Raw genomic sequence first — 20,086 nt, 5'->3', positions numbered from 1 at the left:
TGCGGGACGTGACCGGGGCCGGCGCCGCAGCCCCGCCCCGCGGCGCGAGGCATCCGCTGACGAGCAGGCGGCTCTACCAATAGCGACGCGCGGTGGGTGGCGCGGGCCAATCGGTGACGGGCGGGGCGGGGCTAGGCGGGCGGGGTGGTGGCGGCGCGGGCGGCGCTGCGGCAGAACGCGGCGGCGGCGGAGCCGAGTGGGCAGAGCGGGAGTTGAGCGGTAGCGGAGCGACTCGGGCCGGTAGCAAACATGTCTCTCTCCAACAAGCTCACCCTGGACAAGGTGGATGTGAAGGGCAAGCGGGTCGTCATGAGGTGAGGCGTTGTGGGGGGAATGTGCGTCTCCCGAGGGCCGCCCTGCCCCATCCTCCACGCTGGGGCCGGGCGGGTGTCCCCAGTCAGCAGCGCTGTGCCCAGGCCCAGGACGTCGCAATCTGTGGGGTTTTGGTTTCGTTTTTTTCCCTAGTCGCCTGCTGTAGAGGCTCCCCCGTCGCTCAGCGATGGGCCGTGCCGGCCGGGCAGGGTGTAAATCCCGGCCCGGCTCTGCCGCCCTGGATCGCTCCGCTCGCACGTGTGTCGGCCACAGGCGGCCTGAGGGGAAATCCAGCCAGACTGCCGTGCTTTTGGGCGGGAGAGCTGCCCCAAAAGGACTTATTTCAGAGGTTTTTTTTCCTTACTGCAAACTCAGTAAGCGTTGTAATAAAAAAAGTGAAGCTGTGGCTCTGTCCAACTACCCAAATACCGCTAATAATTCAGCTTTTTGCAGCAGGAGTCGAATCACAGATTCTTGGAATGGTTGGAAGGAACCTTAAAGTTCTTCTCTTTCCATCCTCTTTGGGTTGGAAGGGACCTTAAAACTCACCCCTTGCCGTGGGCAGGGACACCTTTTAGTAGACCAGATTGCTCCAAGCCCCGTCCAAGCTGACCTTGGACACTTCAGGGATGGGGCATCATCGCAGGTATTCAGCACATCCTGCTCTAAAACCATAAAATCGAAGTTTATAGTTTATTTACAAAGTATCAAGGCCTGAAAGCCTAATGTTGGAATTGCTGCCAAATCCTGGGAGATAAGGGCAGCAAGGTGCATCGTGATACATGTTGCTCGAAATACTCTTATTAGGGGATAGTTTGTTCAAGGTCACTATGATGTGGCTGCTACATGTTCGTTAAATATTTTGTGAGTAGGCAGGGATAGCAAAAGTATAATTTCTTTTACCTGTAGTTTGTCAGACAACTTGCTCTTTTTTTCTTGTCTCTGTAACCTTATTTTGAAGTAGTTCCCCAGAAATTTGATTACCAGAAGCCAACTCCTGTAGCGAGTACTGAAGAAGCTTGCTCAGGATTTCTATGTGCTTCCTAAAGCTGGTACAACTAAAGATCTTTCTATCTCTGTAGCACCCGATTTTTATTTTCTCTCTGTTTTTCCCCTTTTCTGAGCCGTTTTACAGAGCAGCCGTGCCTTGACAGAGGATGGGTTGGGTTTGCCCCCTTGAAATCTCCAATAATTAATGCACAAATCTACCTTTACAATTCTGTGAGGGGCTATTCAAACACTGCAGGTGACCTGCCAAGCTTTGTGTTTCCTGCCTGTGTTTCATCTCCCTGAAACGAGTCTCCATGTGCTCTCAGTAGTACTAAAATCGATACCTCTTCTTTTTCTGTTCATGTCCATCATAATTTAGGTACACTCACACCCTGCTTAGCTTCCGGCCCATTAGGAGAAGTTAGTTGGGAATGGGGAGGAGAAAGGGTTCAGGGGAGCTCAGATTTCAATTGTCTGCAGTGGGGAAGAAGGCTGAGCTGGGTCTTTCTTTTGTAGTTCTGATGGCTCTGTAAAGCAAACTGTGCTTTTATTCTCTCCTTTTAGGATAATGGCACGATAATGGTGCCTTTCTTCCCCTTTCTAGAATCAGCTCACTGTGCTCTGGGGCTGCCAGTTCAATCTCTTTCTGCTCAGCTAGTCCTGTTTTGCTGGCAGCTTTCGTCCATCTTCCCGTTTGTTTCACGTGCTGAGTAGGCTGTCAGAGGATTCTTTCGTGCAAGTTGCTGAGTTGGGTTGTTGTTCAGTGTACAGGACTAAAGATGGACTGTAGCAGCACACTGGCTCTCCTCGCTCGGGTGCACTGTTACAGTCCTGGGGGTTCCTTCCAGAGCTCCCAGCGATTTCTGCCTCTCTGCTTACGCAACGAGGCTTCCTGCACATGGGCACAAGGGATGCCAGTGAGACTCCTCCCTTCCATCCCTTCAGCTGGCACGACTAAGGAAGTTACCTCTAGATCGAAGTCAGGTCTTCCAGGGAGAATGTGCTAAGCCACAGCACTCAGCTGCAGAGAGATTAGAGCTGTAGAGAACAGAAATTAAAGCTTCCTTGAACTGCCTGCTCGCCACAGTAGTCCAGCCAAGCATTTCAGAGACCTCCTTAGAGAACACAAGGTCACTTGTCATTATTTGCTTCCTTTCCCATGGAAGCTTCTCGTGTGGGATCTGAGATGATGCTGTTTAAAAATAAAAGGTTCGATCTCAGTTTTATTTCCTGTTCAGCATCACTGCTACTGAGGTGCGTTAGGAGGTATTGGTGGCCCAGCTTTACTGAGTCATTCCAGCAGTGTTTGTTGTCTGTGTTTTGTTATCACAAGCAGAAATGGTTGATAACACACTGATTTCAAAAGGGAACTTGAGTACAAGGCAGAGCTGAACATCTTACTCTAATTTGATCTACCCAGCACCTTTACTGACAGGTTCCCTCACTCATTATTAAATAAATTTGTTGAATATGTAATTTTATTTCTGGTTGCTTTTTTTTCTAGGGTTGACTTCAATGTTCCAATGAAGGATCACAAAATAACCAACAATCAGAGGTGAGCCATAATTTCCATCCCAGATGGAGGCCCCAGAGTCTGCTTCCTCTCTTACTTCAGCCCAGTACCTAGAACATTACAGTGATTAAGCTGCCATTGCCCATCCCAGAATATTAAAGATGTCTCAGAGCAAGTCCAACAATTGTTAATTAACCCTCTTGCAACTATTAGCAAACTACACTAAGTTGTTGGCTTATGTTAGAGTAATTGTTGCAGTGCAGGACACAAAGACTTGGAGGTTAGAAACAGTGATACCAGATGTTGTCCTGCTGGTCTCCCACTTGCAGGCAGGTGCCAGTTTTGTTCACCACTGTGTGCTCACTGCCCAGTATTCCCATAATTTCTCTGTTGGTGCAGGATCACAGACTAACCCAGGAAGCCTGGTAATGTTCAAGTCTGTCCTGGCATTTCTTATGATAGCTGAGCAATCAGCAGACTTTAGATGACAAAACACATTTTACTTCTGTGTCCTACGTCACTTGAAATATAACAGTGAAACATGAAACAGGCTAGGATGGGGAATTTTGTTGATGCTTTTTTAAGGAATTGTTCTGTCCAGCTCTTTTGCTCCGTTTTTTTTATCATTTTTGAGGGACAACTCCCAGGGCTCTTGTGTAAGTGATTCTAGTCTGTTTGCCTGGTAAACTGATTGAATCCTTTTTAATTTGTTCTTCTATGCCATTACAGAATCAAGGCAGCTGTTCCTACCATCAAGCACTGCTTGGACCATGGAGCCAAATCAGTGGTTCTGATGAGTCACCTGGGTCGCCCGGATGGTGTTCCCATGCCTGACAAGTTCTCCTTGGCCCCAGTAGCTGTGGAGCTGAAGGCACTCCTGGGCAGGTAAGGTGGAGGAGCAGTCTGGTGGGCATCAGGCCCTCCCTGGCAGTGGACCTGGATGGTTTCCTTTCCAACAGGAAGAGTCACACAGTGTCTGTCTTGTGTTTGCAGGGAGGTCTTATTCCTGAAGGACTGTGTTGGCCCTGAGGTGGAGAAAGCCTGTGCTAATCCTGCTGCTGGCTCTGTCATCCTGCTAGAGAACCTGCGATTCCATGTAGAAGAAGAAGGGAAAGGGAAGGATGCTTCAGGGAACAAGGTGAAACTTCAAATCTGGCTTTCCTGTATGCCTGCTCTGGTCTTACGACCTCCTTTGCTGCAGATTGACAAGGAACCAGCAGCCTGTCTAAAACACTGATTATGATTTTCCTCTCAGAAGGATGTCACAGATATTTAGTTCAGTGTGTCCCACTGCTATGCAAAAGTTAAGTGGAATGCATTGAGTTTCCAAGATGAAACACTTCAAGTGAAAGGCTATAGATGACTGTGGAAGGTGGTGTAGTCTGTAAAAGAAGGAAAAACTAACAAAATAGGACTGTGCAGGATACTGGTTGCTGCTTGTTAGACTTTATTTTTGGATGTCTAGAATGAAAACCAAGGTCTGTTGGAGATAGTTTATTATCACTAGGCCTATAAGAATGATGCTTCTTCCTTGGTTACGTGGCTAATATTTTAATGTAATATTTAAACATTCTGCAGCACAGGCATTATCAAACCCTTCTTTAAGCCTGTCTACTCTTAGGAGCAGTCATCTAGAAGCAGGCTGCCTTGTACCTCTGACCTTTTGTTGAAGGTCAGGAAGGGTGCTTGCTCCAGACAGCTGCTTTTCTTAGCAATGCTGTCCCCGTTGGCTTTACACAGGCCTGGGCTCCGTTCAGATCCAGTGTGTGGAGCGGAATGTGACACGGAGTGGTGCCCTTTATGGGCTGACACAGGACTCCTGTACCTCAGGAAAGCAGCTCAGAGAGTTAGTGGGCCTGTGCAGATGGCAAGGAGAAATGAGGAAGTCAGGAATTATTCACTGGTAGAACTGCTGCAAGCCAGTATGTGGCAGGGAGAAGAGCGGGGTCAGGATTTGATTTTCTTTGGGAAGCAGTCCTTTGGTTTTGTGCATTCCTCTAATTCCCGGATGATTTACTGGGTGTTTGCATACAGACACACACTGCACTGAGCACAAGAGACGTGCCATTGTCAGACCTGCTGCTCATCCTGCCGGAGCTCAGAGGCAGTGCTGTGGAAACAGTGATGCAGCACAAGACTGCATGTTACTAACTGGTGCTTAAGCTGTGGCTTTCCAAAGCAAATGGAGTGGTAGTGGTTCCTTCACTGGAACCTCTTGTGTTCTGCTCGCAGATGGCACTGGTTATAATGGGAGCACTTAGTCTCTGCAGAAAGCCAGGCAGTTTACTGAGTGAAGGAGCAGTTGTTAGCATTGATGTAGAATCTGTGTAGTCCCTTTGGCTTGTCTCCTGCTCAGGCTGGGCTACAAAGGGCACCCAAAGCTGGGCTGAACCCACCTGCCATATATTGCAGTGCCTTCCTGCCATTGTTCCTGTGGTGTCATATCTGGGTGCTGGCAGGGCCTGACATGAGATGGAGAGCTGATTAGAGCAGAAAGCACTCGGAGGGGTGATGGCTTCACTGCCAGAATGGGCTGTTCCCCAAGAGCAAGAGGCTGAAACTAGGTCTGAGCAGTCACTTGCTGTCCCAGTGAACTCTGCTGTCTCTTTGGGATGGGAAGGAAAACTTTACTGCATAAGCCATTCCAGAAGGATTTGGTAGGATGCTTGAGAGATGGAGAAAAAGTCTTTTAACAGAAATATATCTGTTGTTGCCCACTACACACTGTGCCTGTCTCTAGCTTTCCAGAGCTGGCTGCTTTCACTGTGGCATGTTGTAGTGTGCAGGCTATTTATCAGACTGTTTATCAGTTAATCCTCAGTGCAGTTGCTAAATCAGTCCTCCAGGAGCTCATCCTTTTACTTGTGGCACTTGGAGACTATGCTTGCTTTCTTCAGTAATGGAGCATGACTTTGTTTAGTCTGATCTCAGCATTGCCCCTTCCCGTGTTACCTGTGTGTACCACACAAAGCTGGGAATCTGTTGGAGAGAGACACTGAAAGGTTGGTAGTGCTGCAATTCATTCCTGCTCTGTTTATGGAATGGAAACTTGAAGTGGAGCAATCTCAGGGAGTTTAATCTGGAATTTAAACCACTTAAACCTTTTTGTTACTCCTGCTGGACTGGGAAAGAGGGTCTGAAATACAGTGACCCACCGGATGAACTGATGAGTTCCTCCTGTTGACCCTTCTTTGCTTTGGGCTTATGAGTCAAGTTGCTGACTTTGACATTAGATTCAGAATCAACTCTTAAGTCTACAAACTTGTCCTTATTTCTCTTTTTAGATCAAGGCCGATGCCCCGAAAGTGGAGGCTTTCAGAGCCTCTCTTTCCAAACTGGGAGATATCTATGTCAACGATGCTTTTGGAACTGCCCACCGAGCTCACAGGTGTGTACCCATTTCCCTTCCACAGCACAACTGCAGAACCATGGCTGCCATGGAAACACAGACAGCTTTGCCTACAAGGAGTTTTAACTTCCTTCTGGGCTTACCCCAGTACTGTTGTGCTGTGTTTGTTCTTGAGTAATAGATTTACTGGAGGTATGCTCTTTCGAGTTTGCCTCTGGGAACAGGAGACAGCTGAAACAAGAGCCTAAGACTTGCAGTGACTTTTTAGATGTTGAAGATATAAAAATTACTTGCTTAGGGCTTGTGTAAATAGTCCTGCAGTTGCAACAAACATCTTCTCCAAAAGATTGATTTCTCCTTGGTGATTATTCTCATGAAATGTGTTTAGATACATGTACTTGCAAACTGTAGTGGTTGTCTTGGAAGATGAAATCTCTGCTCTAGCTCTGCTTATTTGTCCCTCAGGGTTTCGGATCACTAGTTAATACTATGAATGTCTTGCATATCAATATTTGTGGGCAAAACCAATCTCAGAACATAAGCACGTACAGCCATCTTATCAAACTAGGAAAACAAAGCCCCTGTGTGTGTTTTCATGCATGTGTGTGTTTTCATGCATGTGTGTGTTTTCATGCATGTGTGTGTTTTCATGCAGCTGTTCTTATTGCTGCAGCTGACTGAAGGATTGGCTTTGTAATGCTGTGAGACACCAGGATGTTTGCACCTGTACTGATAGGAAATTTTCCCTTTTCTCACTTTTTACTTTTATTCTGCAGCTCCATGGTAGGTGTCAATCTGCCTCAGAAGGCTGCTGGCTTCCTGATGAAGAAAGAACTGGATTATTTTGCCAAGGCTCTAGAGAGTCCAGAGAGACCCTTCTTGGCAATCCTTGGAGGGTAAGACTCAACAACATAGTGACTGTATTTGTCTAACTCCTCTGTAAGAAATTAAAAGTTGTTTTGTCTTACTTCAAACAAGTGCTTTCCTTTCAAGTGTACCTACAGTTCAGATTTGTAGCTGAGTCCTGAGATCTCTGTAGGATGTGCATTAGAGAGGAGCTACCTGACCGTGTCTGTTCCTGTGGACATGATCAGGGGCTGGTCATCATCTCCTGACCTCTGGCATTCCCCAGGCAGAGACAGTGCCCAGCAGCTTGTCCAGCTGCACTGGGAGAGCAGTTACAGCCACAGAACGGCCCTGGGACATGGGCAGTGACCTTCCCTCCCCAGGGCAGGGTACAGGCTGCAGGCTCAGCACTCTGTAAACTGACCCGACCTGGCATTATGCAACAGTGCCCTACTGCAGCTGGGCAGGCCCCGCTCTGCCCTGGCAGCTGCTTTGCAAAGGGACTTGAAGGTGCAAACCAAGTAACTGCTTTTGGGCAGAAATATTTTCCGGTTGAGGCCGTTTTTGTCACGTCTGTGCCCAGTCTAGGGGGCAGCTCTGTGGGGTGTATGTCATCAGGTGAATTAACTTTGCTGGACAGTCAGGGGAAGTCAGGCTCTAACGTGCCAAATGAGGTTTGTATTTAAATAGAAAAAAAAAAGGAGAATCGAATAATGCTCTGAGAAGTTGATGTGTAATGCTGGCCTGCTAACTCGCCAAATTCCCTTTCTGCCCATTCCCAACAACTCCTTTGTTGGTTCATTCTCTCAAAACAGCCATGACATGCCACAATCACGACATTGGCATTACCAAAGAGCAAGTTGATTAATTCAGCTTTGATCCAAAAAGTCCTTACAAGGCTTCATTCTGTCTTAGCTAAAGATTACTAGATAGTAAGTTTTATCTGAGGAGTTTTGGGCTGTGGCTACATTATTCTTTTCTTTTTCTCTCTTGCCAGAGCCAAAGTTCAGGATAAGATCCAGCTGATCAATAACATGCTGGATAAGGTCAATGAGATGATCATAGGTGGTGGAATGGCATTCACCTTCCTCAAAGTGCTCAACAACATGGAGGTAAGAAGAGAGCAATTCTGTGGTTGCTTCTAGTAAAGAACATGATCTGAGTGCCCCTGTATGTCCTGATGTGGGGCACTGGCTATCTCGGCTCTGTGGAAGAGATTGAAAATCCCTTTGCAAAACTCAGATTACTGCCCATGTCTCACTAGATCCTTTAAGAAAATAGGCTTTCCAGAGTTGCTGAGCAGTTGGGCTTGGCTGCTGCTGTTCTCTTCTGTAACGACCAGGAACTAAACAAACGTTTTTCTCTTTCTCCAAATAATTTCTCTAGATTGGCAACTCTCTGTTTGATGAAGAGGGGTCAAAAATTGTCAAGGACCTGATGGCCAAGGCAGAGAAGAACGGTGTGAAGATTAATCTGCCTGTTGACTTCATCACTGCTGACAAATTTGATGAGAATGCAAAGACTGGGGAAGCCACAGTGGCTTCAGGCATCCCTGCTGGCTGGATGGTAGGTTTGAATAGGCAAGAGACCAAAAGGAGGCACTGAAAGGCAGCAATGGGGTGGGTAGGACACTTCCTAAAGCAGCAGGAGGAGTGATTGTGATCTGTGGCAAATGTTTCTGAGGGCGCTCAAGCTGTGTAGAGTTGGTTGGTTTAGTGAAATTGAAGCCGCCTTGTTTGTCCTGAATTTCTAAGTCTAAAGTAGCTTTTGTGAGATTTGGATTAAAACAGCAAAATTCCTCTACAACTTTCAGATCTGATTGAAGTAGAAATCCTTTTATTTGGAATCCCTTTTATTTGGAATTTAAGTAGAGTTGGCAAAGGTTTCTAAGGCTTCAAGCATCTGACATTGGTTTAAAATTCACTTACTGGTATTCGGAAGATAAATACCACATCAGACTCTACTCTCCTGCAGCAACTGCTGGCAAATCTGTCAGTGCATACAGAGAAACTCTTGCTTCAGATCCAGGATGAGGGGATCCCAGCTGGACATGGGTCATGTGAGGTGAGGGTTGGCAGTGACCGTATCTGTGGCTTCTCTCCCTTCCTTAGGGCCTGGACTGCGGCCCTGAAAGTGTGAAGAAGTTTGTTGAAGTTGTGGGAAGGGCCAAGCAAATCGTGTGGAATGGTCCAGTCGGGGTCTTTGAGTGGGACAAGTTTTCCAAAGGAACCAAAGCCCTGATGGACAAAGTTGTAGAAGTCACTGGAAAAGGCTGCATCACCATTATTGGTTAGTAGTTGTGTTTGTTCTTGTTTTTCTAAATGCCCCAAGGAAGCTTCTGCTTGCCAGCATCATGTTAAAAATATTTGTCAATTTTTTTTTCCCTTCCTCATGTTTTCATCTGTTCTTCAGCTTGGAGATGGGACTTTAAAAACTGCTGCATGTCCTAATGCTGAGTGTTTGGGAGCAACACCAGCTTGTAGCAAGGCTGTGGGCCTTCAGGTGAATCAAATCTGAATTTCTTGTGTGTCTCATTGATTCTGTTTGTGCTACAGGTGGTGGAGATACAGCTACTTGCTGTGCTAAGTGGAACACTGAGGATAAAGTCAGCCATGTCAGCACGGGAGGTGGTGCCAGCCTGGAGCTGCTAGAGGGTAACTGCTCTTTTATCTTCACTACGAGTAAATCCAAAGTTTTGGGTGCTCTATTATGTGTTGGTAGTCAAGAAAGCACAACAACAGAGTGAATGTCTTCTCTGTCCAACCATGTGGAGTTTGGACATAGCTTTGGAGCAATGAGCTCCTCCTGCTGCTCTTTTGTAGTCCTCATAGAGGAAGGAAAATGGAGTATTCCTGCAAACAGCCGAGTCTGCCTCTCCCAGAAAACAAAAATGCTGGAATAGAAAACCAAACTGAGAGTGGGCTTTTGTAGGTGATTCCCCAGGACATGCTAACCAGCCCATTAAAATGCCTGGTTTCTGTTAAGGAAATCTCATCAGAGTAGTCTGGAATTCTTCAGAGCTGGTCTTTTCAGCCCTTCGTGTGGAATTCCCTGGTTTTGGGGAGCCCTCTAGTGCTCAGGGACAACCCTGCACGAGGGTACTTGGAATTCAAAATGGTGAGGGTTGGCAGCATTCTTCTAACGAGTTACAGTGTACTCTAAACGAGTTTTCCTTTCCTCTGCTAATTAGCTGTTTCCCAGTGTGTGTAAATCACCTAATGCTGTCAGCTTCTCTGGAGAGGAGAAACTGCAATAAACTGCCTTGCAGCTGCTATTTCCAGCAGTTAGATGGGAGACAGAGCTTTTGTTTCTGTTGCCTAGGGAGTGATGGGAAAGGGAAGGAATGCGGATGGCTCGAAGGAAACACTGTGTATTCAAAAGGACAAACTTGGCTAGGTTTTGGCCCAAAATGTGGGTTTGTGTGTGTGATCTTTTAAATGTAACGGAAGTCTGGTTAATTAGAAAAGCTTCTGAAGATTAAAAAGGGAAAAAAAAAATCCCTGAAACCCCAGCAAACCATGAGTTGTTAACAATGTTAAAATTCAGTCCTGTTGCACAGCTTGAGCATTAGAAGGTCAGTTTTCTGAAAAAAGGCAAAACCAGAGTGGTGTCTCTTCATTGTTAAAGTAGGACAAAAAGCTAAAAATGCTTTAGAAAACATTGCACTTGAATAATCTGGGCCCTCATACTCAAAGATGAGCATATTCCTTGCTTCCATCACTTGGATTGAGACGTGTAAATATCTTGATCTGGGTGTTTTAGTCTCAGTAAAAGACTTTAGACTTGTAGGGGGCTTTTTTTCCTTAATTCTTAACATTTCCACTACACACTCCAAAATTCTAATTTACATGCCACTAGGGATGGAAGAAAACATGCAGCAACTCCTTAAATCCAATAAAAAATCCGTTTGCCATCAAATGTAGTGGAAAAAGATGCTGAGTGTTTGGATGTGACTTTAGCATAGACTTGGATAGAAATGTACCCTTACTGTTAGCTGAGAACTGATGGCTGGGTGTGTTGGGAATCTCTCTGCTGACATCCAGGGGCAGCTGTGCTCTGGGACTGGGGGGGCTGCAGGAGGACTTGCTGTGTGCAGCAGTGTCCATGTAACCACAGTGGTCCTCAGGAGCATGTGTGCAGCCAAGCTCCTCCACTGTCAGCCTGGCAATTCTGATTTACTTCTGTTTTAATATGTATAACTGTTGCAGTTGCAAGCTGCAAAGGAAAGCTTAATTGTTTGAGCACAGAGGGGTTCTTAACTTTGTTGGTGTGTTTTAACTGCTCACAGGGAAGGTTCTTCCTGGTGTGGATGCCTTGAGCAACGTGTAGAGAGCAGAGCCCCACGTCCCGTCCTGTGCACAGCCCCTGAGATCCAACACTTCAGCTTCTGTATTCCAGCTCTGCCAGAGGCACATCCCAGAATGTAAACGGGACAGGCTTGGAGGAGGAGAGATCAGAGATTTTCCAACTGCAGTTTACATGATGTGGGTTTGTCCACTGTTATCCCACTTAAATTAATGTAGTGAGTTGAAACTGTTGTTGTGAATTTAGAGTGTATATATTTATATTTTGCCTTTTCAAAGAGATTAATCCCTGTTAGACATATATCTCAGAAAGGAGTGCACTGTTCAGCTTCCATCTTAGAGGCATTTTCATCACTTGACACGGTTCAGAAACAAGAGGGGACTCCAATTTTTTGGAGGCTGGTTGTAATAGCTGCTGAATAAACATATTTAAAGTGCTCCCAGTTTGTATGTTGTCCTTATTTCAGATTTTACAATTAAAATTTCTCCTTCCTAGCATTGGGAATCAGAGCTAATTTTCCTACTTTAACTACTTCTATTTCTAAATCTCCTTTTTATGTTTGTCCAGTGGATCTATAAGCACCCAGTCATCAACAAAGGGGACTTGGTTGGTAGGGAAGTAAATTGTTACAGATGTGCTGTTATGTTAAAACTTCCATACCATCCAGTAATAAAGTAAGATGACAATTTGAAGTGTAAGTCAAGTAAAAAAAACAAACAACAAACAAGTTTAAGTGTTTCTCACTTAGAGAACTTGCCTAATAGTAGGCAACTAATGTATTTCATGTCAATATAGGGGAAATTTTGAAAACAGGCAGGTAAAAATGAAGTTACAGGCAAACAAATGCAATGAGCCTTTGCTCAAGTTTGTGGTCCTAAAAGCAGTAAAAGTAGCATAGTTAAACTGCACAGTTGGACAGTGAGGTTTGAGTGTGGCTTAAAGCACATGCAGAGCCACAGGGACTGTCAGTGGAGCCCACCAACATGGGTCCTGTGCTGGATTCCCATATTGGCTGTCATGTGTTGGCTCCTGTGCTTGCTGCAGGACCCAAATGTGAGCACAGGGTGGCTCTAAACCAAACTTGAGACTTCTCCAGCCTCAGCCTGGCCTTGAGTTTGGACAACCCAAGAGCTGTGAGGAGATGCAGTGCTCCAGCTGAACTGGTGTGTCTTCCTGCTGGATCCAAGAAAAGTGGTGTGGAAGCAGTGATAGATAGCCTGTTTTGATTCCTAGTGAATCCCCTGCAGTGGTGGTGTTTCTTCCCATGAGATTTTGCACAATATAAAGCAGCCAGGATGAACCATGGAGGGAATGTGAGGCCACAACACAGAGTACGCTTTTACGTTAATTTCTATGAATGTACCTGATTCTACCAAAACAAAATGAAAGTGCACGTTTCAACAGACACAACCTCTTGGCCAGATTTTGCTTGATCATGGTGGGATGCAAATTAAAGCCCAGTAGTGGTGAAACAAGTATGAAATACATAATTGTTACATTTTACAGCTTAAAGTGACTGTTGCAAAGAAACTAGAAATAATGCAAATGACTACAGCGCAGTGGTTTCCTCCTCCTCCCATCCTTTGTGACTCTTCCAAGCATTGTCTGGTTGTGCATGAATGATTCAGGTTTTTTCTGGGAGGGCTTGCTTGCTGTACTCGTGTTCCCCAGGCGGGAGTGCAGACCCCCGACAGCTGCAGGAACTGCAAAGAAAGGAGGGAGCTTGTCAGCCACAAAAAGACTGGATTTCAGAAATCAAGTACTACAAAACCAAACATTCCACCATGTTTTTTAATACATTCTCCTTGTCTTGCTTTTGCAAACAAGGCCTTGCACAGCCCATTTTTGTGTCACTCTTATGCCCCCATGCTGCTGGATTCCCATGGAGCAGTAACAGCCTTTCCCTCCATCCCTCCCTTCTGGATGTTTACGGTGGAAGCTGGTGTGTGGCCACTAACTCTGCTGGGTTTTTCCTCTCTTCATCCAAAGTAACAAAACAAAACTGTCTTTAATCAAAAACAGCGAGGAGTAATAATGTTCTGTGAGTGCAGATGTCTGTGCTTAAAAGCATTTTTCCACCTGACTTTGGATGCTTCGTACTCGCATCTCTAAAATGTCCTTTTATTTCCACATGGCTTGTTTTATGCATTGTTCTGTGTGCTTAACACAGCAAACCTTGCATGGCCAGAAAGATACTTTATGGGTTGTAAATAAAAATGGATGAAACACTTCAACATGAGATCGCAAGAGCTGTACACTTGATGACCAGCTGCTGATTACTTGAGTGACAGGGTTTCCAGATTTTTTTAAGCTTTACCTATTAATACTTTTTAGCACCTGACTATTGCCAAGTGCTAAAATGTTCTTAAGGCATCTAGAAATTTCTTATTAAATTTTATATCCTCTGGAGTCATACTGGTCTTCCTAAATTATTTTGACATGGCAACCTTTCTAGACATGAATCTTTGACAGTCTGGCTTTTACATTTTTATAGCTTTTGTTGAGAATCTTTCTGGGGCAAGGAATGGTGTTAGTTAGAAATATTGTAGAAGAAACATTAAAAGCAGGTGGCCAAGAAGGCCAATGGCATCCTGGCCTCTCAGGAATAGTGTGGTCAGCAGGACCAGAGAAGTGCTTGTCCCTCTGTACTTGGCAATGGTGAGGCTGCACCTTGAATCCTGGGGACAGTTCTGGGCCCCTCAGTTCAGGAATGACATTGAGGGGCTGGAGCGTGTGCAGGGAAGGGAAGGGGCTGGAGCAGCAGGAGGGGCTGAGGGAGCTGGGGGGGCTCAGCCTGGAGCAAAGGAGGCTCAGGGGGGACCTTCTGGCTCTGCAACTCCCTGACAGGAGGGGGGAGCCGGGGGGGGTCGGGCTCTGCTCCCAGGGAACAAGGGACAGGAGGAGAGGGAACGGCCTCCAGCTGTGCCAGGGGAGGGCCAGGCTGGACATCAGGAGGAATTTCTTCATGTAAAGAGTGATTAAACATTGGTAGGGGCTGCCCAGGGAGGTGGTGGAGTCCCCATCCCTGGAGGTGTCCAAGGAAGGACTGGCTGTGGCACTCAGTACTCTGGGCTGGGTGAGAAGGTGGGGATGGGGCATGGGTTGGACTCGATGATCTCAGAGGTCTTTTCCACCCTAATCGATTCTGGGATTCCCCCTCGCTCAAGCCGTGGTTGCCCGAGGCGGCGGCTCCCCCGAGCCAAGGCCGCTCTGGCCCGGGCGGGCAGAACTACAGCTCCCGGCCGCCACCGCAGCGCGGCCGGCGGGGGATGCCGGGTGCCGTAGTTGCAGCCGCCTGGTGAAAGTTAATCCCTGGATCTGGGGTGGGCACTTCCCAGAGCTCCCCGGTGTCCCTTGTTGCCATGCCGGCTTTGTCAGCCCGGACGGGAGCGGCGCAGGATGGATGAGCGGGCGGCCGCCGGGGCAGGCGCCCGCGGGGTAAGAGCGGAGCGGAGGCTGCGGCCGCCGGGCGAGGCCGCTCCGAGGGGGCTGAAGGCCGGCGCCGTCCCCTCCTCGCACCGCCCGGACGGTCCCCCCGAGGCGGGGAGGGGAGCTGCCCTGGCGGAGATGTCCTCCTCCCAGGGCGGCTGTGGGGCGGTTCTGTGGGTCATCCCGCAGCCTCCGGGACCACGGACACTGCTCGGGGGTCGCCGCGGGCACCCCCGGTGGTCTGGGGAGAGTCTGGTCGTGGGGACGGGGCGCTGAGGGGCTGTGGCGGCTCTTGGGCGTGTGTGGCAGTGGGGACGGCGGGGTCGGTGCGAAGGGGACGCAGAGCCATCCTGCCCCTTCCCAGGTCCATTTCAAGTCCGGACAGTGCAGGCGCTGTTTCGTTACCCACAGCCCGGGGCCCCTGCCCCAGCTGCGGGAGATGGCCCCTGCTCTGCCCTCCTCTTCCCGCGCTCGTCCCGGTCCCACAGGAGCTCATCCGCACCTGACCCAACTCCGAATTAACAGGAACGTCTCCAAATCCTCCTGCTTTGATCTCTGAGAGAACAGAATGCCAGTCCGAGGGTGATAATCCCCAAAGAGTTAAAGGCTTTGCCTTGTCGGAGAGTGGGATCCTACTCCAGCCCCCTCGAGGCTCTGGCTCTGGCCATCCCTGCTGCTCCCTCTGCCCTCAGGCCTTTCCTTAGACTGAGTCGGGTAGGGCCATGAATATTCACCGTGGTATTTGCCTCATGGTCTAAGCAGCTGAAATCCCCTCTGCCTCAATTCCAGGGTACTTTTTGAGGAAGGTGAGTGCTTGGAAGGCCAAATCTTTGATGTGGAGGAGCTGAGGTGGACACAGGGACTTGTGTGATCCCAGACACTCATTGCTTTTCTTGGTGCTGTAACCAGCCAGAGTCCCACCAATGTCCAGCACATGGTGGGACAGCCCAACACTTTCGTATTTTAGGCTCCTGGCGGGCTGTTTGGACTTCTCACAACATCCAGGCCCAGGCTCTGGTCCTTGGCATTCCCACCTGCGCTCTCCCATCATGAGATGCATCAAGAAGATCCCCACTCAATTTTCAGGTTAAAATTTTCAGTGTTGCCTCTGATAAATGATCCTCAATTCAGCTCTAATGCAGTATAAAATAGCAAATTCCGCTTTAGTTCATCTTTACTCCACTCTTTAATGATAATTTTTCATTAAACATGAAAAATTAGGTTACAAGGCATGGCCTTGTAACCTAATCTCCCTGATCAGAAGAGTAGCCCATTATCCCACAAATCTTCCCTCTCCTGACTTGTCTGCCCCAGCAACAGGTACTTCCAAGTGCAGGACCAAGTGCAGGGTGTTTCAGTGACCAAAGCAGCCTGGAGACTGTTCTGTTGTTCCCTTATCTTGTCATTTGAATACAGGTCTCCTGTTTACCAGAACGTCCAGCCTGAGCTGAGCAGGGTTGGGCATAGAACTGATTGAATTTTTTAGCAGAAATAGGGTTTGGAAATTAGGAGCATTGTTCATACCAGAGTCCAGGAGATATAAAGAAGATTGTAGCCTGGATCCAGTTCATCCATGACCTAAATAGAATTCTGACCCTGAAACTTGCTCTGAATGCCTTGTCAGATTTCATCAAAGTTGGACATGAACTTTCCTGTTTGGGAATTTAGGCTCTAGATTGCTAAACTGGGTCTGTGTATCCCGACACCTGTGTGTGGGGAGCTGGCTATCTCAGGGCTGCTCTTTATCTGTATAATTCAGCAGCAGGGCTACGTGGATGAAATCTTGTTCTCATTCCAAATGCCTCCTGTCACATATTAGTTATTCTGTGGGAATGTTTTTGCTCCGATTTGTGGTTACACAGTGTTCAGTGATGACCTAATTGCAATGCTCTCATTAGGCAGAGAAATTTCTGAGTTGGGCTTTACATTTCACCTTCTCAGAAAGTAAATCATTCCTCTGTTACACCATCTGCATCAGTACTTTGCTTTAGCCCGGTGTTTTATGAGGGACAGTGAGACTGGTGAAGGCACTTTGAAGTGTGTGTATCTACAACACTTCTCCCACTGTGCCATTGCAATGTCTAACAGCTCAGAGCAGGCACATCTTGTTGATGAAAATTCCTGCATCTGATGACCTGTAGCAGCTTTCTTACCACTAAAGAAACTGCACCTGTGTTAGTCTGGTGGTGTGTAATTTCCTTGAAAGTTGGTGATATAAGAACAGCTACAAACCAAGCTGGAAAAGCCCAGACTGCCATTCTGCCTGACCCTGATGGGGCTTAATCTTTGCCAGGGAATGCTGGTGTAATTTTCAAATGTAGCACAAAGGAATGCTGATTGCAAGTTACTTTAAAATGAGTCCCTAAGTCCCCTAGGTCTTGTAGAGACCTACATCTTGATATATCTGTGCTGTAATTTCTTCATTTGTATTGTGTTAAGTGTAATTCCTTCTCATATGCTGGAAGCTTTGAGCAGTGGGCCATGACTGGAGCTTTGAGTAACGATGGTGGTACTGGAAATGTGCTACAGATGAGAGGAGAGAATCTGCAGAAATAAGCAGGGAATGCAGACATTTTGAGAAGCAGAAAGAGGGAGGGTTGGAGCAGAAGAAAGTAGTGAGGGACAAAGGAAAGAAAAATCTAAAAGAAAAATCAGGAATAAAACTAAACCACCACCGTTGTAGGTGACAATCAGTGTGGGTGAGGCCTTGCAGTTCAACCAAGTTTCCCTGAGAACATTATATGCGACTTATGGGAGGGAGGAGAAGGGTAGAGGGCTCCTGGGGAAGTGCATATCCACACAATGAAGCCTTTGGTTTCTTCCCTTGCATATTTGTGGAGTGCTCATGTTTTTCTCTTACCCCAGGAGACATTCCCATTTCCTTTGATTTTCCAGTGTTTGGAAGGTAGAAGGAGATGAAGCACTGTTGGGTTCCCTTATTAACTTAATCTGTGGAAAGCCCCACATAAATCAGTGGCTTTCCTGTAGAAGGAGGTGTTCCTACGGTGAAGTCAAACAGAAGGTGGAGGGAGAGTTTGACACTGTCCCAATCCTGTGCCTGTGACTCTTAGCCATGCATTGCTTTGAAGTCTGTGCATTAATGATCAAGGGACAGAGCTGAATACAGAATTCCTATGGTACTAAGGTAAAGATGTGGGTAGAAATGTGGGAAGAGAATATTTAGGAGCAGTCTGGCATGTATAGTTAATAACATTAAAAAAGTAATCATGTTAATTTCCTGTAGTTACTCAGGTTCTCAAGGCTTTGGAGCATCTTCTCATCCTTGTAGATCACTGATCTCTTGCTGGGTGCTGTATTGTCCACAATATTAACTTCCTTGAAAAGTAGAAAACTGCAGGTTTTAAACCTTTTGTCCTTTTCTGTGACGGGAAACTTGCTGCGATCCCTTAGGCAGGAATGTCTGTTCCTCCTGCAGTGTTTCGGAGCTGTGTTTGGCATTTGGCTGTCACTCTGTCCTGCTCTGCCAAGTGTCGGTGAGCCCTGAATGCTTAAAAAGTTTCTTGGGACTCTCAGCAGATGTGAAGCTCTTCTAAATTTGAGATTTGTCAGGAGCAGAATGCGTTACAACAATTATTCCTGACTTTGACTTACGACTGTGTTAAAACTCACTTTTTTTACCACTGTGTGTATTCCTTTTAAGGCTCTAAGCTGTTTCTGCAGTTTCTCTCTCTGTTCTTCCCACTTTTTACTTCATAAAGAAAAATGGTTGAAAGTGCTGTGTATCTTGCTGCACTGAATATACAAATATCTTCTGACTGAAACAGTGAAATAGGCCCTGGGTTTCAATTCTGACCCCCTATTTGAACTTCCAGAACTTCACCTTAATCGCTGCAGTTTCTGGATTGAGCACTACACCAGTTCCCCTCTAAGCCTCAGGATTAGCAAAATTCAGATTTTTCTGAAGATGCAAAGGTCAGATTTTCAAAATTTGGCTTATATGTGGGGACATAATGAAGGAGATCCTAAGGTGATATTTATGTCCTACCGGACATGAAGCTGCTTTCAGAATCCTGGCCTGGGCACCAGGGGATTCACAGTCTTGCTCCAGATGTCTCCCATGTGATGGAGGGGTACAGACCCACCACGGGGCTTTGGGAGCTCTTACTCCCACACCATTTAATGCAGCTGTGGCTGCACCCTCTGCCTGCTCAGAGGGCCAACTCTGTCCCTTTAGGTGGAAAAACCAGAGACCTCAGGCCCCTCCCTGGGAATGACTGGGACCCCTTTTCCCAATGCATCTCTTCAGCATCCCGAGTACTTGAAGCCATCCTCATTAACAAGCTCCTGAGTGCCTTGCAGGTATTGAAAGGTCCTTGTGATGGCAGGTCCAGCCTGGCCCTGCAGAGCTGAGCCCTGGCTTTGCTGTGACTCAGGTTGATAGGACTGCGTTCTGAACTCTCGTGTATTGGGTTTTGGTAAACATTGGATTTCTTTATGTCTTTAATACCATGAATATGTCTTTAATACCATGAATATTTGGGGAGCTGGCTGAGGTCTTTAGATCAGTTTTGTCAGGTAAAGCTCTGATGCAAATCCCGCTGTAGTCCAGCAGAAAAACCCCAGCTTTGACATTGCTTTCCCCTCCTGCCCCCGGGGATTTTAAAAGACAATTATTTTAAGCTGTTCAGTGTGTACTGAGCTTTAGTTCATCAGCTAAGAAGGAGTATGATGTCTTTCCATGACTGCATTTGAAACTAAAGAACAAAAAGCTACCTTGAAAAATGGCCTTTGGGAAGCAGATGGCAAAAGCCAAGAAACTCAAGCCCTTTGCTAATGAATACTCTGTCCTTAACATTGTCTCTTTTGTTTCCCACACTTCCATGAGCTGCACACGGATTCAATTTGCCAGTTTTTACCCTTCTTACTGATGCCTGATCTGAGCAGTTTGGGAACTGGGACAGCTGTCAGCTGGGTACTTGGCCTCGGGTTTATTATGTTGCTGCTGGTCTGTTTGTCCCTGTGCAGGCTCAGGTGTGGTAAGGTAATCCAGGAGAGGTGTGGACAAGGCTTGGGTGCATCCTGGGGAGAGGAAATCAAAGCCTTTCCAGCTTCCTGGCAAAGGGTGGAACAGAGACAGGTTTGGGAGCAGGTTTGCTTTGATTAAAGCAGCAGCATTTCCACTGTGACTCCTGTCGGGGAAGAGGTTGGAGCTGTACTAGGACTTAATTTTAAGGAGAGCTGTTTTTCTTGGCATGACTCTAAAACTGATGGAAAGTCAGGGTGGAGCCAAAGGATTTGGCATCATGAGAATTTCTCACACCAGCTTGTCTTTGTGCTACAGCACAACAGAAATGCTTTCTGCTGAGAGAAGCATCTACATC

General features: G+C 46.9%; 2 protein-coding genes across 3 annotated transcripts in view; both read left to right on the top strand.

Moving 5' to 3' along the window:
* Positions 1-133: 133 nt before the first annotated feature.
* Positions 134-11,753, top strand: PGK1 (phosphoglycerate kinase 1). The gene is made up of 11 exons (XM_017817589.1): positions 134-314; positions 2,807-2,857; positions 3,545-3,700; positions 3,809-3,953; positions 6,100-6,203; positions 6,941-7,060; positions 8,008-8,122; positions 8,397-8,576; positions 9,122-9,299; positions 9,566-9,664; positions 11,299-11,753. The coding sequence occupies exons 1-11, from the start codon at positions 250-252 to the stop codon at positions 11,337-11,339; spliced, it is 1,254 nt and encodes a 417-aa protein (XP_017673078.1). The 5' UTR covers positions 134-249; the 3' UTR covers positions 11,340-11,753.
* A 2,830-nt stretch (positions 11,754-14,583) lies between these two features.
* The window catches only part of AMOT (angiomotin), a 62,768-nt gene continuing 57,265 nt past the window's right edge, over positions 14,584-20,086 (top strand). For both annotated transcript variants that reach the window (XM_017818573.1, XM_017818583.1), the window contains exon 1: positions 14,584-14,753. The gene's annotated coding sequence lies outside the window, so the exon portion shown is untranslated. The remainder of the gene's footprint in view (positions 14,754-20,086) is intronic.

The sequence above is a fragment of the Lepidothrix coronata genome, unplaced genomic scaffold (assembly GCF_001604755.1).
Source record: "Lepidothrix coronata isolate B3197 unplaced genomic scaffold, Lepidothrix_coronata-1.0 Scaffold2, whole genome shotgun sequence".
Classification (NCBI taxonomy): Eukaryota; Metazoa; Chordata; class Aves; order Passeriformes; family Pipridae; genus Lepidothrix; species Lepidothrix coronata.
This window is presented reverse-complemented; position numbering and strand designations above follow the sequence as displayed.